At 43.6% G+C, this 16,071-nt stretch overlaps 1 protein-coding gene across 13 annotated transcripts in view; it reads right to left on the minus strand.

Moving 5' to 3' along the window:
* Positions 1-12,848: 12,848 nt before the first annotated feature.
* The window catches only part of ZMYND11 (zinc finger MYND-type containing 11), a 74,186-nt gene continuing 70,963 nt past the window's right edge, over positions 12,849-16,071 (minus strand). For all 13 annotated transcript variants that reach the window (XM_065921435.1, XM_065921434.1, XM_065921442.1 and 10 more), the window contains one exon: positions 12,849-14,685. In XM_065921435.1, coding sequence (XP_065777507.1) covers positions 14,563-14,685 — 123 coding nt within the window. In that variant the 3' untranslated portion in view covers positions 12,849-14,562. The remainder of the gene's footprint in view (positions 14,686-16,071) is intronic.

Genomic DNA, 16,071 nt, shown 5'->3' on the forward strand with positions numbered 1-16,071 from the left:
TAGCAGTTTCTTAATTGGTCCCCTGGAGAGCTGGGCCAACTTCCATCCCAGGAAGGAAGTGACTCCTACCAGGAATGGATCCCACTCTGTTTACATAATTTGTTGCGTTATTTACCAGTACAGATAATCATACTTTGAACAATGTTTAAATTTTGATGTGGGCATTTATTGCTAAAAAATTCCTATGGCAACAAATGTTTTGTGAAATGTTTTTTTTTAATTCTTTTAAATATATCTAAATATATTTGTTCACATTTTCTCCAAGTGTACAGATTATTGGTAACCTTGAGGGACAAGGAGTGTGAGTCTGTGTGCACAAACTCTGCTGCTCCTTGGCCAGAACCTTGGCCAGGACCGAGGTCTCGCTGACGATTCCAACCCAATTATCTTTGTTTTTCTTTTGTCTTTGTCTCTTGGAAAGTGGTAGTGGGTTAACTGACTTCCAGCCTAATGGTTATGAAAGGATAAAACCACCAGACTTCACCAAGTGCCTTTGTGTTAGAATTCCCCTGGAACAAGGAACATCCATGCTAACTGGGGGTGTGGAAGTCGGTGGCTGGTGTAGACCACCTGTTTGGGTGACTGGGCATTGCCAGGAGATCTGCTCGGAGTGGCCGTGCTTTGGGCAGCATGTGTGTTCCCGCATGCACGCATAGAGTTCCTTCTTCTGCCTTGGTCCATGCCCTCCAGCATGGTGCCGAGGCCAGGGGACATAGGCCGGAGTTTGGTTGGCAGGTTGATCATAATTCTGGGTCTTACCGTCCTTGTTGATGTCTTGGTGGCCTGAGTCAGGTGGTCTGTCCATGTGGAGGGACGTAGTGTCACTGCTTCCGAGGAGAGAGGTTCCGTTCCCTCAACACCAGGTCTTCTGTGACTCACTCCCCCTGCTCAGCAGAGCCTGCCCAGTGCTGACTGCTGGGCCGGTCTCTGTCTTCTGCCGTCCCTGGTAGCCGTGCCTGGTCCCTGAGTGGCATCTTCCCGTCAAGGCCACTCTGGCTCCCCTCCAGTGGGTCCTTCCACTCATCTCTGTTGTCTTCTCGATTTTAAGGTTAATCCGTGAACCAATTAATGGCAGCACCAAGGTCAGCGTGAGATCTGGGTGGGCCTTGCTGCCTCGGGACAGCCCGTGTCAGCTCCCCAGGCTGGGATAGACCCTCCTCTCCCTTTCTGCCCCTCACCCCTCCACCCTGCATGTCACTGTCACTCCCTGACTTCGTCATTCATGGGGGGAAGAGTTGGGGACCCTCCCAGGGCTGGGGCAGGAGGCCAGCGGATGGGCAGGCAGGGGTCTGGCTCTGAGCACAGTCAGGCGGGAAAGCCTCTCCTCCAGTCCCTCACTTGGCGCCGTGTGGGAGGGCGCAGGGCTCACCTGGGCTGTCGGGCTCTGGGGACAGGCTGACCTGCAGAAACGTGAAGGCACAGTGGAAATGGAAGACAAGACGGTGGGCACAGGGGTCTGAGCCTGGCCTCAGCTCCCCTGCACTTTGTTTCCATGTTGGTATGGACCCTGGGGAGACAGAAGCAAGTGTTCCCTGCAGGTGCAACCCCCTCTTGCCCCAGGAGGCATTCAGGAGGTGCAGGGGAGCAGCATTAGAGCCGAGGTCAGCAAGCTCGATGCCTTCCTTCTCTGTTCACCGTCAGGAGGATGAGGACAGCGTTGGGACCCACACTTTGGCAAAGCCCGAGTCAGAGCAGAGGTGAGGGTAACCCAGCCAGAGCCGTCCCCTCACAGCTTTCCCACGGATGCTTTCCAAGGGACCGGATGTACCCACACGTCTTGTTGAGTCACCCCTGGCGAGTCCCTGCACCAGAAGTGGAGGATGGCACTGCCATGTGTCCCCCTCCACCACCCTCCCCAGGAGAGGACAGAGGCCACCTGTCCTGACCACTGTCCAGGGGGCTTCCCCACAGGTCAGGCGGCAGCGGAAGCATCTGAGGCCGAGAACCAGTGTGGATCCTTGAAGATGGACGCTCTGATTGTGAAGCTGCTCCAGCTCCAGAGGGCAGCGCGGCTTGGAGGGTGGAGTCACCTGCACATTGGGGGCAGCAGCATGTCACCAGCCCAAATTCCTGGAGGTATAAGTGAACTGCGAGGCGTCATCTGGTCTCAGTGGGGTTTAGGGATGCTTTAGGAACCACTGGTAGCTAGTGGGCACTTTACACCGACGGACGATGGCATGTTGAGTGTGTTGTGCCCCAGCCATGGTCCCGTGAGGCTTCAACCAGGCCACCGCCAGCCTGGAAGACACGGTGACACTTGTGTCTGACGGGCCAGTCAGCTTCGGTCTGAAACCCTCCGTCCTGACATAAGGGCAGCCCTTCAGTCGCTGGGCAAGGACCTGGCCCCACAGCACTTGACTTGTGACATGAGTACAGAAACACAGGCTTCAACCTTTCTCCCATCATGAATATTATTCTTTGGATTCTTTTCAAGTGTAAATGTGATATTTAGCTTCTGATCCCTTCACAGATAGATGGTAGCTAGATTTGGCCAGGTTTGGGATTGCAGTTTGCTGATTGCTGTTGTAAGACACACAGGTAGGAAGGCAAACTTTTGAGAATTAACTACTTATTCTGGTTTTCCTTTCAAAAGCAATAGTTTCTGAGTCTAATAGTTTGGGCTCTAAATGTTTTAATTTCTGGGCTTCTGTCTCTTTCACTTTCTCAGTCAGTAAATATTTGAGCACCAACCACGGGTCCTTGTTGGGATGAAATGGCAGAGCAGTCCACCTCCTTCAAGTCCATGTCCGGCAGGGACTGCAAGGCCTGAGTTGACTTCTCACTCCAGCTCAGAGACTGATGGTCAGTCTTGGTTCTGCCAGAGCAGGAGGTTACGTAAACTCTTCTGTTGCCATGAAGAAGGGCTGAGGCCAGACAGTCTTGTTTCCCTACCCTCGCTGTTCCTCAGATTTAACCTCTACCCAGACAAACACCCAGCAGCTGCTGCTACTCATAACCGACCAGCTCCATCCAGGGCTGCATGGAGAAAGAGGCTCTTGTTGCTCAGAGTGAACTGTGGGGATGGGACAACCTCTGGACGACCACGGGCATGCAGGCATGTGGGGTGGCTTCTGCTGATGCTCCACCCTTTGTGGAGTAGGAGCTGCGGTGTCTGATGTCCTGCACTGAACAACAGGGGAGTCCCCAAAATGTCAAGATTGTTTTTGAACAGCCAAGTTCAGAATTTTCTATTTCAGTGTCTGATTGATCATCTGTCAGCAGAGGTTCACACATTTGCTATTAGTTTCTAACTCAGATGTTCAGGATGTAAGGAGAAACACTTGAGAAGGTGTTTACAGAGACCCTACATCCTTTGTAATGTGAACAATTAAGCCCTCTGTTTGGTCTGCTTCAGTTCAGTCACTCAGTCATGTCTGACTCTTTGAGACCCCATGGACTGCAGCATGCCAGGCCTCCCTGTCCATTACCAACTCCTAGAGCTTAGTCAGACTAATGTCCATCAAGTCGGTGATGCCATCCAACCATCTCACCCTTTATCATCCCCTTCTCCTCCCACCTTCAATCTTTCCCAGCATCAGGGTCTTTTTCCAGTGAGTCAGTTCTTCGCATCAGGTGGCCAAAGTATTGGAATTTGAGCTTCAGCATCAGTCCTTCCAATGAATATTCAGGACTGATTTCCTTTAGGATTAACTGGTTGGATCTCCTTGCAGTCCAAGGGATACTAAAGAGTCTTCTCCAACACCACAGTTCAAAAGCATCAATTCTTTGGCACTCAGCTTTCTTTATAGTTCAACTCTCACATCTGTACATGACTATCAGAAAAACCATAGCTCTGACTATACAGACCTTTGTCATCAAAGTGATGTCTCTGCTTTTTAATATGCTGTCTAGGTTGGTCATAGTTTTCTTCTAAGGAGCCAAGGGTCTTTTAATTTCGTGGCTATCCACAGTGATTTTGGAGTCCAGGAAAATAAAATCTGTCACTGTTTCCACTTTTCCCCTATCTGCTTGCCATGAAGTGATGGGACTGGATGCCATGATCTTAGTTTTCTGAATGTTGAGTTTTAAACCAGCATTTTCACTCTTCTCTTTCACCCTCATTGAGGCTCTTTAGTTCCTCTTCGCTTTCTGTAATTAAAGTGTTATGATCTGCACATCTGAGATTGTTGATATTTCTCCCAGAAATCTTGATTCCAGCCTGTGTTTCATCCAGCCTGGCATTTCGCATGATGTACTTTGCATATAAGTTAAATAAGCAGGGTGACAATATTCAGCCATGTCTTATGCCTTTCTCAATGTTGAAACAGTCAGTTCCATGTAAGGTTCTAACTGTTGCTTCTGGACCCACATAAAAGTTTCTCAGGAGACAGGTAAGGTGGTCTGGTATTCCCATCTCTTTAAGAATTTTCCACAGTTGTGATTCACACAGTCACAGGCTTTAGTGTAATCAGTGAAACAGAAATAGATGTTGTCTTGAAATTCCTTTGCCTTTTCTATGATTCAGTGGATGTTGGCAATTTGATCTCTGGTTCTTCTGCCTTTTCTAAATCCAGCTTGTACATCTGGAAGTTCTCAGTTTACATACTGCTGAAGTCTAGCTTGAAGGATTTTGAGCATGTGCGTAAACTAGATTACTTTTAAAAAATCTCCTCTTTCATTGTACAGTTTGAAACAGAATTCTCTGGGGTAGGGAGGTGGTGGGGAAGAGAAGCATAATAAAGCGTAAGTATGTCAGAGACCTAGGACTTAGGTTCACTCCTGGTTTCCTACCATGTGTTTCACACCCCAAAGCCTTGGACTATGGTTACTGACCGGAGGAACCTTTCTAAGAGACCAAAAAGTACCTACATGCATCAAGATAGCAACCATTGCTGCGGCTAGAGGAACTGGTCATAATTACTAATCAGACCAGAGGGCAAGGACTGATTTTCAAAGAAAAGTTCACTGTGGGACCTAAGCTGGATGGTTAAAAGAGAAAGGAAAAAGGTGTGAACAGGTAGGGGCTTGGAGACAACTGTCACTCCCAGAGCTGAAGGAAGGGTTTTAGAACAGAGGTAAATGATACATAGATGGACAGACTTGGAAAGGTAGCTTCCACACAGATGAAGAGCTGAAATGCTGGTTTCCCTGACAGCTGCTTCCCTAAGGGGACAGACAGTATAAGGACTGAGATGTAACTTGTACATGGAACCTTCTGCCGGGTGAACTTCCTCTTCCACTGGTCTGTCCTTCCCTCATCCTTTCTTCTGACCCCTTCTTAATTATGGATTTTCTCTGTTCAGACCCAAGCTCAGGGCAGCCAAGGATAAGGACCAGGAGCAGAGCAGATGCAGCTCCTCGCCCACAGGCCAGATGAGGAGCCCCCTACACAACCAGGTGAGGAGCCCCCCCACCCCCACCCAGTGTAGGGGTGTCACAGCCACTCTCCAAGAAGGTGCTGAAGTCTGAGGGAGGGCTCTGTGGGATTCTTGGGCAGTGCTTAAGACTGTTTTCTGCTTCTGAACAGAAGCAGAAACTCCTCAAACTCCTGTAAAATTCAAAATAAAATGTTTGGAAGTGATTTATTTATAAGAAGAACTCCTACACTCTGCCCTAAAGATCTACAGCAAAATGAAGCTGAATACAGGTCACGAGATGTAAACCGGAGGCAGACAAATGGAAAGAGTGTGGTCCACAGCCACGTCTTGACCTCTGGGAGCAGAACTCAGCAGCTGTAATTATTAAAAGGTTACAGGAATTACAGTTTCACGTTCTTAATTTTTATGATCCTCTTTAAAATGAATTAGAAAAGAGTAGGTTGTCATTCCTTTTTCTTTTTTTTCCAACAAAGGATATATAATAATTTGTTTTGTTTAAACCGAACCTTGCCTACTGCCTGTGACCTTGCTCACTGAATGAGCCCGGGTCAGAGGAAAGCGTGGTCTAAAGCAGTTACAGAATCGCTTCTTCATCTGCCGTGCTGAGCCGTCTCCCCTTGTCTTCTGCAGTCACTGTGCTGGTTTCCCTCTAGATGTTCAGTCATGGCACCCCTCAGTCCTGCTTCCTCTCTGATGGCTTCCTTTCACCTTCTAGACCTCTCCAAGCAAGAATTTTGTTTTTCCTCTATAAGTTTTTTATCCTGGTCTTAAAAGTTACAGTAAAAATATGAAGAAAAAAGTGAATCATCCAAAATCATGTTTGATCCTCTGGAATGCCTTACTTCTCCAGCGACTCCCACTCAGCTTTCATGTCTCAGCTGACATACAGGTTTTTAAACCTCCCCTAATGGTTTCCCCTCTTGTCATAGCTTTCTCGGTATCCTGTAGCCCTGTATTTTTTCTTCATTGCACCGAACTCTGGGTTATAATTAATGCTGCACTTACTTGGACGATGCCCTCACTAGAATATAAGCTACATAGGGACTGGAAACATGTTGTGCTGTTTATCATGCGTTTGGCATACAACACAAGTGCTGAATGAATGTCTACACTGTGTCTGCTAGAAAGCTGCTTTAGCAATCTGTACCTTCACTTAACACTGTTTCCTGTTCCTGGAGGGCAGGGGTTATTTCTTATTATTGCTGGATTTTATTAGACCACAGATCATCTTCATGGGGCTGTGGAAGAGCAGGTATGATACCATGAACGTGGTTCCTGAATTGAAGCAGCCCTGGGTCTCGACTTCCTCTCCAGTGTGAGATTGAGGAGTTAGATAAAGGTTTTCCAACTGCCCTATAGAGCCATAGGCGTCCTTAGGACACCTTTGCAGGGCTGCCTAATTGAAATGTCAGTTTAGAGGTTTGCTGACTTGAAGATTTCTAAGCTTTCAAAATTCAGACTGAAAAATTAAGAACCTACCATTAAAAGAGGTCAAGTTCTGGTGAAAACTGATGAATTCTTATCAACTCCTAAGTATCAAGCAGGCCTTCTAATACACATTTGCTTAATGAATACTAACAACTGGTCAGTGCTGACGGGAGCACTTAACTTGGTGACCCAAAGCTCTTGTTTTTAGCTTGCTTTGTCCAGTGTGGGTAGTCATCAGCCACAGGAGAATGCAACATGGCTGGTCCAAATGGAGATTTGCTGAAAGCATGAAACACATGCTGCGTTTTGAAGACTTAGTATAAACAATGTAAAACATCTCATTGTTATATAAGTTAAATTTTGAAGTATTCTGGACATACTAGGTTTGTTGTTGTTTAGTCACTAAATCATGTCCAACTCTTTGCAACCCCGTGGACTGTATGTAGCACACCAGGCTCCTTTGTATTCCACTATTTTCCAGAGGTTAGGTAGGATATGTTAGAATTAATTTAACCTGTTCCTTTTATATGGTTTAATATTTAATGTTACTGGATACTATTTAATGGTTTAATATTTAGTAGTAATATCTAATAATAATAATTACTTCAGTTGCTCAGTCACGTCCAACTCTTTGTGACCCCATGGACTGCAGCATGCCAGGCCTCCGTCCATCACCAACTCCTGGAGCTTGCTCAGGCTCATGTCCATTGAGTCAGTGATGCCATCCAATCATCTTATCTTCTGTCATCCCCTTCTCCTCCTGCCTTCAGTCTTTCCCAGCATCAGAGTCTTTTCTAATGAGTCAGCTCTTCGCATCAGGTGGCCAAAGTATTGGAGCTTCAGCTTCAGCATCAGTCCTTCCAATGAAAATTCAGGACTGATTTCTTTTAGGATTGATTGGTTTGATCCCATTGCAGTCCAATGGACTCTCAGGAGTCTTCTCCAACACCACAGTTCAAAAGCATCAATTCTTTGGCGCTCAGGTTTCTTTATAGTCCAACTCTCACATCCATACATGACTACTGGAAAAAATCATAGGTTTGACTAGACAGACCTTTGTCAGCAAAGTAATGTCTCTGCTTTTTAATATGCTGTCTAGGTTAGTCATAGCTTTTCTTCCAAGAAGCAAACATCTTTTAGTTTCATGGTTGCAGTCATCATTTGCAGTGACTCTGGAACCCAAGATAATGAAGTCTGTCACTATTTCCATTTTTTCCCCACCTCTTTGCCATGATCTTAGTTTTTACAATGTTGAGTTTTAAGCCAGTTTTTTCACTCTCCCCTTTCACTTTCATCAAGAGGCTCTTTAGTTTTTCTTCTCTTTCTGCCATAAGGATTGTGTCATCTGCATATCTGAGGTTATTGATATTTCTTCTGGTAGTCTTCATTCCAGCTGTGCTTCATCCAGCCCAGCATTTTTGCATGATGTACTCTGCATATAAGTTAAATAAGAAGAGTGACAGTATACAGCCTTGACGTACTCTTTTCCAATTTGGAACCAGTCTGTTGTTTGATGTCCAGTTCTAACTGTTGCTTCTTGGTCTGCATACAGATTTCTCAGGAGGCAGGTAAGGTGGTCTGGAATTCCCATCTCTTGAAGAATTTTCCACAGTTTTTTGTGATTCACACAGTCAAAGGCTTTGGTGTAGTCAATAAAGTAGAAGGAGATGTTTCTCTGGAAGTGATGCTTTTTCTGTGATCCAGTGGATGTTGGCAATATGATCTCTGGTTCCTCTGCCTTTTCTAAATACAGCTTGAACATCTGGAAGTTCACAGTTCATGTACTGTTGAAGTCTGTCTTGGAGAATTTTGAGCATTACTTTGTTAGTGTGTGAGATGAGTGCGATTGTGCTGTAGTTTGAGCATTCTTTGGGATTGCCTTTCTTAGGGATTGGAATGAAACCTGATCTTTTCCAGTCCTGTGGTCACTGCTGAGTTTCCCAAATAAGCTAACATATTGAGTGCAGCACTTTCACAGCATCATCTTCTAGGATTTGAAATAGCTCAGCTGGAATTCCATCACCTCCACTAACTTTGTTCATAGTGATGCTTCCTAAAGGCCTGCTTTACTTTGCACTCCAGGATATTGACTCTAGGTGATAAGCACACCATCATGGTTATCTGGGTCATTAAGATCTTTCTGATATAGTTCCTCTGTGTAGTCTTGGCACTTCTTGTTAAGATCTTCTGCTTCTGTTAGGTCTATACTGTTTTTGTCCTTTATTGTGCCCATCTTTGCATGAAATGTTCCCTTGGTATCTCTAAGTCTTGAAGAGATCTCATCTTTCTCAGTCTATTGTTTTCCTCTATTTCTTTGCATTGATCATTGAGGAAGGCTTTCTTATCTATCCTTGCTATTCTTCCGAATTCTGCATTCAGATGGGTATATCTTTCCTTTTCTCCTTTGTCTTTAGCTTCTCTTTTCTCAGCTATTTGTAAGGCCGCCTCAGACAACCATTTTGCCTTTTTACATTTCTTTTCTTGGGGGTGGTCTTAGTCACCACCTCCTGTACAATGTCACAAAGTTCTCTTCATAGTTCCTCAGGCATTCTATCAGATCTAATCCCTTGAGTCTATTTGTCACTTCCACTGTGTAATCGTATGGGGTTTGATTTAGGTCATACCTGAATGGTCTAGTGGTTTTCCCTACTTTCTTCAGTTTAAATCTGAATTTGGCAATAAGGAGTTCATGTTCTGAGCCACAGTCAGCTCCCAGTCTTGTTTTTGCTGACTTTATAGAGCTTCTCTATCTTCAGCTTCTGAGAATATAATCAGCCTGATTTTGGTATTGACCATATGGTGATGTCCATGTGTAGAGTCTCTTCTTGTGTTATTGGAAGAGGATGTTTGCTATGACCGGTGCATTCTCTTGGCAAAACTCTGTTAGCCTTTGCCCTGCTTCATTCCATACTCCAAGGCCAAACTTGCCTGTTATTCCAGGTATCTCTTGACTTCCAACTTTTGCATTCCAGTCTCCTATGATGAAAAAGACATCTTTTTTGGGTGTTAGGTCTAGAAGTTCTTGTAGGTCTTCATAGAACTGATCAACTTCAGCTTCTTCAGCATTACTGGTTGGGGCCTAGGCTTGGATTACCGTGATATTGAATGGTTTGCCTTGGAAACGAACAGAGATCATTCTGTCATTTTTGAGATTGCACCCAAGTACTGCATTTCAGACTCTTAAATTGACTATGAGGGCTACTCCATTTCTTCTAAGGAATTTGTGCCCACGGAGGTAGATATAATGGTCATCTGAGTTAAATTCACCCATTCCAGTCCATTTGAGTTCACTGATTCCTCTAATGTCGATATTCACTCTTGTTATTCCCTGTTTGACCACTTCCAATTTACCTTGATTCATGGACCTAACATTCCAGGTTCTTATGCAATATTGTTCTTTACACCATCAGACTTTACTTCCATCACCAGTCACATCCACAACTAAATACTGTTTTTGCTTTGGCTCCATCTCTCCATTCTTTCTGGAGTTATTTCTCCATTGATCTCCAGTAGCATATTGGGCACCTACTGATCTGGGGAGTTCATCTTTCAGTGTCCTATCTTTTTGCCTTTTCATCCTGTTCATGGGGTTCTCAAGGCAAAAATACTGATGTGGTTTGCCACTGCCTTCTCCAGTGGACCACGTTTTGTCAAAACTCTCCTTCATGACCTGTCCATCTTGGGTGGCCCTACATGGCATGGTTCATAGTTTCATTGAGTTAGACAAGGCTGTGGTCCATGTGATCAGTTTGATTAGTTTTCTGTGATGGTGGTTTTCATTCTTTCTGCCCTCTGATGGATAAGGATAAAAGCTTATAGAAACTTCCTGATGGGAGAGACTGAGTGTGGGGGAAACTGGGCCTGTTCTGATGGATGGGGCCATGCTCAGTAAATCTTCAATCCAATTTTCTGTTGATAATCTATGGCAGTTTTCTGTTGCCAAACTATGGTAGTGGTAATGAAGGTGATGGTGATCTCCTTCAGAAGGTCTTGTGCAGGCACTGTTGTATTCAGTGCCCCTGACCTTGCAGCAGGCCACCTCTGACCCAGATCTCCGCTGGAGACTCCTGGACACTAATGGGCAAGTCTTGCTCAGTCTCTTGTGGGGTCACTGCTCCTTTCTCCTGGGTCCTGGTGCACACAAGGTCTTGTTTGTGCCCTCCAAGAGTCTGTTTCCCCAGTCCTGTGGAAGTTCTGTAAGCAGATCCCACTGGCCTCCAAAGTCAGATTCCTTGAGGGTTCTCAGTCCCTTTGTCAGATCCCCAAGTTGGGAGCTCTGTTGTGTGTCCTAGAACTTTCTTAACAGTGCAAGAGTTTCTTTGGTATAATTTTTCTGCAGTTTCTGGGTCGTCTGCTCAGCGGCTTTATGGTGGGGCTAATGGCGACCTCCTCCAAGAGGGCTTGTGTTACATGCTCCATGACCCTGGTCTGCTGCAACCAGAGCCCCTGTCCCCAGGGCAGGCTACTGCTGACCCATGTCTCTGCAGGAGACACTCAAACACTCAGAGGCAGGTCTTGCTTAGTCTGTGGGATCTCTGGTCCTGGTGCCCACAAGATTTTGAGTCCTCCTAGCGTCTCTGACGGGTATGGGTTTGATTCTAAATGGAATTTCGCCCCTCCTTCTGTCTCGTTGGGGCTTCTCCTTTGCCTTTGCTGTGGGGTTATCTTTTTTTTTTTTTTTTATGGGATCCAACCTTCTCCTGTCAATGGTTGTTCAGCAGCGAGTTGCAGTTTTGGAGTTCAAGAACTTGCCTCTCGGGTGTCATCAGTGACCAGAATGGCAGAATGCCCAGCTCCACCCACCGCAGATGATCTAAGTTGAACTCTGCACTTTAACTAGACCCCCAGGTTGTCTGTGTGCACTTGGACATTTGAGGGCCTCTGATCTAAATTAGTGACAGGACTCTTACTACCGATTCTATTCTTGGCTTGCCTAATCCTGCTGGATCCAGGACTGCTAACTTGAGGGACCTGGATCCTTCTGGGCATGGAAGTCTAAGGATGGGCCCTAGGACTCTGTAAGATACTGGGACCTTCAGCATATCTGTTTATTTCCATCAGTAAAGCAGTGCCTTTGAAAGGATGGCCTCATCAGCAACACTTGGGAACTTGTTAGCAATGAAAAGTGGGAGTGGGGAGAAGACAGCAGTTTTTGTTTGAACAAGCCCTCTTGTGATCCTGATGTCAGAAATTTGAGAACCACTGAATTAGAGGGGGAGGCAAAGAGAGGGTTGGGCCACTTCTGCATTGTGGTTTGGGCAGGAGGGTGATGCTGGCTTAAACTGAGATCACCATCATGGGAACTGGTTGGAGGAGTGAAGTGAGAACAAGATGATGGATTTGAGTCTGGATATATTGAAATCAATGGTATTGACTAATGTCAAATGTTTATTGAACAATTTTCTATCTGTATGTTTAGCCTAGTCTAAAGGTCAAGAAAAAGGGCTTTGTAGTCAAATTTGAATTTTTTGAGAACTGGTAAAAGTAAATCCAACTTTACATAATGTTTAAGAGAACTGTTTTTAACACACTGATTTTATATAAAGTTAAGTCACCAGCAGGTAGCCAACAGTATATGATTACTATGTGATATACTTGTGTTTGTTTTGGCCTAGGGGAATGGACTAAATCAACAATTTATTAAAGGCAGTTTTTTTAAATACATTTATTAACCAATGTTAACACATTAAATGAGTCTATATATTGCTAGTCAGAGCAGCTTACAAAATGCCAGAATGCATCGAAGAACTGGACAGCCACAATGAGTAATTACAATGTGCATAGTGGCTAAGCTCAACACCTTGATATAGCTTTATGATTTGCAGAAAATTTTTAATAATGATTCCTAAACAATCAATTGTAATTTTACCTAAAACTTTTACAAAACCAGGCCACAATCTCTTTTTTTAATTTTGTTTTTTTTTTTTAAACACACAGTTTTCACACTGTAGTAACTTGGAAATGTGCAACCGTGTCAACGGAGACAAAAAAGCCAAAGTAACACGAGTCTTACTTTCATGCAGCTATCAGTAAATAGTACACACTCTGGAATGATTTCACACCAAAAATAGTTCCACAATAACTTGCTCTCATAGGGGTGGATCGAAGTTTTAAAACTTGGAAAACAATCAGAGAAGGTAAGTGTTCTCAGTTACGTTGTCTCGACCAGACCACGGCACCGTGGCGACGTTGACCAATCTCACAGCAACGAGGAGGGACTGAGAATGCCACGTGCCTGCGTAGTTCAGGGATGCTGTTGACGTGTGGCTACGACAGGTCCTCCAAGCCACGGGGCACCACCAGGCAGTCGCTTGTCGATTAACTTGTGTCACCACCATCTGCAACAGCATCAGGACTGGGTGGGTGATTATTTCACAGAAGACTTGGGTACATTTTTATCTTTAGAGTGACCCTGACAAACCTGGAGAAAACTTTTTGAAAGGTCTTTTCTCCTGATTCTCTCACTTATATTGTGTGTAATTGCTTTAATAAATATCAAAGGTGTAAATAAATATTTACAAATTATTTCTCTAACCTTAAAAATAACTAAATGATAAGTGGGAATTTGACTTGGTCTAAGATCAGTCTTTGAAAAAACATAAATTGTGAGGGTTTGTTTTATTTTTTAAAATTAAGGTTTCCTGGCTGTATTTTATATATCTATGTATAAAAAAAATCATTATTCAACTATCGATCCATTCCTATTGGTAATGCTTCTTAATCCAGACATTCCGCAAAATACAGACTTTTTACAAATCACGGCATCTTTAATACAAGAAAATTAACATGCATTATTCTTCATTCTGTGTACAGTGATGGAGTTCATTAGTAGGCAATGATCCATTACTACAAACATAACGGCTTCTGTGAAACTTAAGTGCTTTCTTTCCTTTCAGTATTAACTTACGATAGAAGAGGTGACACCAGATAGTAGGCAATCAGATGACACTTGGGGAGGGAAGGGAAGCATTAAAGAAATCTGTATGCCTCATCTATAATTTCATGTATGGATAAAGGTAGTTTTTGGCTTTTTATTTTTGTTGTTTATTTTGTTACAAGCACTCATGTTAGGACAAAGATGAAATGTGCAAACTTTAAAATTTAAATATTCATTTTCTCTAAGATCCAGCTCAGTAAAAGATTACCCCAGTTCCCTGCAATTTTAAACTACAAGATCAAAGCTAATAATTTGTTATAAAAGTTATATATTGAAAAGAAATAATGAAAAACACAATTGGGAAATAGTTAAGAAAAAATATGCAGGACTAGCACCTGCTGTGTCAACCCTGTTCCCTAAATTCAATCATATACCCACTGGCATAACCAATAGATAATGCCTTTAAACAGTAAAGTAAGCTGAACAAAACCAGCTCAACAAGGTTAAGAAATAAATTTCACATCAAGGTAGTATGTTTTATTTCTGAAACAGTTCTGTAGTTCTTACATTCAGATCTATTTTAAATGTTTCTTTGTTAAACTCACTTGTAATTCACCTGTTTTTTAAAGATCTGTTGTTTAAAGGTTAAAATCTCTGTAAAACCTAAAAATGTTTTAAAATTTGCTGAAAATGCAACAAACTCTCAATTAAAATTTATTTAAAATAATACCCTCCACTGATGTTACTTTTACCCCCTGAAAAACTCCAGAGGAGCATTAACAAAAGATTTAAACTACTGTGCAAAATTTCTTCACGAAAAGTGTTTAAAGGCTGGTGCAAAATGGGAAGCAAATTCTAAACAATTTTGGCTTCTTGGAAACAAAAACCGCTGTGTCTGAGAGGAATAGTCGTCAGTGATTCTCCAGGAAGAGCCAGCCTTCATCTTTTCCGGCGACAGGTGCGCTTGTGCTCCGCATGCCAGTGCTCCTGCTGACACTTGATGGAGCAGTACGATGTGTTCCAGCAGCAGTGGTACATGGCCTCCTCCTCACAGTTGTAGCACTGTAGCAAGAAACCGTGACCAGCAAGTAAACGAAACTGGGTACAACTACAGACTTTAAAAACTGTGCTTTCAAAGATCTTTCTAACTCAAGTGTAAACTAGGACATCAAAACATGGTTTCTGTCCTGAGCAGGACAGTAGGGAAACAATGGGATGACAGAGGCTCAGCATGCAGTCATTATCAGCAACCTCAAGCTTACTCAGCGCAACATTAACTTCTTCCATCTGTACTAGGTTATTAACATCACCATCACACAAGCATAAATAATTTCTCTTTTCCTAAAAAGGTCCGAAGGTTCTGAAAAGATGATGGAGCAGCAGCACAAGGATCAATTCCCCGCCCACCCCCCCCAACACCAGCTCTGCTGCACAATCTAAAGGGACTGTTTTGGAACTCTGAGGTCTGGGAAAGGGTGGAACAATAAGTTATGGTCACTTTGGTCATTTTGGCTCTTAGCACTGAAACAGGTACCTCTTCCCTACCTGCAGCCCCAGATGGCTATGCATGGAGCCCCCTGGCAGGTGTTCTGCAGACTGCTGCTTCTGGTCACAGATGGGCGGGCCACTGTATTAATAGTTGCGCCCCTCCCCCACCCATCACAAGTCCTTCCTCTGAAGTGACTTCCCTTTTGCAAGCCATTCAAAATCAATTGCACATACAGGGGAATTAGGAAGTCAATGTGCAAACCCAAGGAGAGGCTTAGAAAAGACCTAAGAAGACATTTAATTTACACCTCAGTCTGATCCTGGGAACAGACAGCCATAACAATCAAAGAAACAGCAACAGCAAACTATGATAAAGGGGAGAAAATGAGTTCCAGTTACCATATTATTAGACTCAAATATTTAGTGTTCAACAACAACAACAAAAATCACAAGGCATACAAAGAAGCAGGAAGCATGACCATTCAAAGGAAAAAGAATCAATCAACAAACTGTTCATGTAAAAAAACCTACTGGCAGATATACTAGACAAAGACTTTAAAACACCTATTAAAGAAGTGCAAAGAACTAAAGGAAGATATGGAGGAAGTCAAGAAAATGATGTATGAGCAAACTGGAAATATCAATAAAAAGATACTGATGGAAACCAAAAAGACTTGCAGCTGAGAATTCCATTAACTGAAGTGAAAAATGACTGGAGGGAGTCAAAGGCAGATGTGAGCCGAAGACAACAGGTCAATGGAAATTAACAAGACGGGAGAAGACTGCGGAAGAGCAAACAGCCTAAGAAGACCCATAGGGCACCATCCTTGGTGAACTGTCAGTTCTTAAGTTAGAGACCAGTGAGATGTTACTTTTATAAAGCAAAAATAATCAATTTCTTTACTAGAAGCTAATGTATGTTAAGTGCAGTAAAATCTGAAAATCCTTAGTTTGCTATTA

The sequence above is a fragment of the Muntiacus reevesi genome, chromosome 2, assembly GCF_963930625.1.
Source record: "Muntiacus reevesi chromosome 2, mMunRee1.1, whole genome shotgun sequence".
In the NCBI taxonomy this organism is placed as follows: domain Eukaryota; kingdom Metazoa; phylum Chordata; class Mammalia; order Artiodactyla; family Cervidae; genus Muntiacus; species Muntiacus reevesi.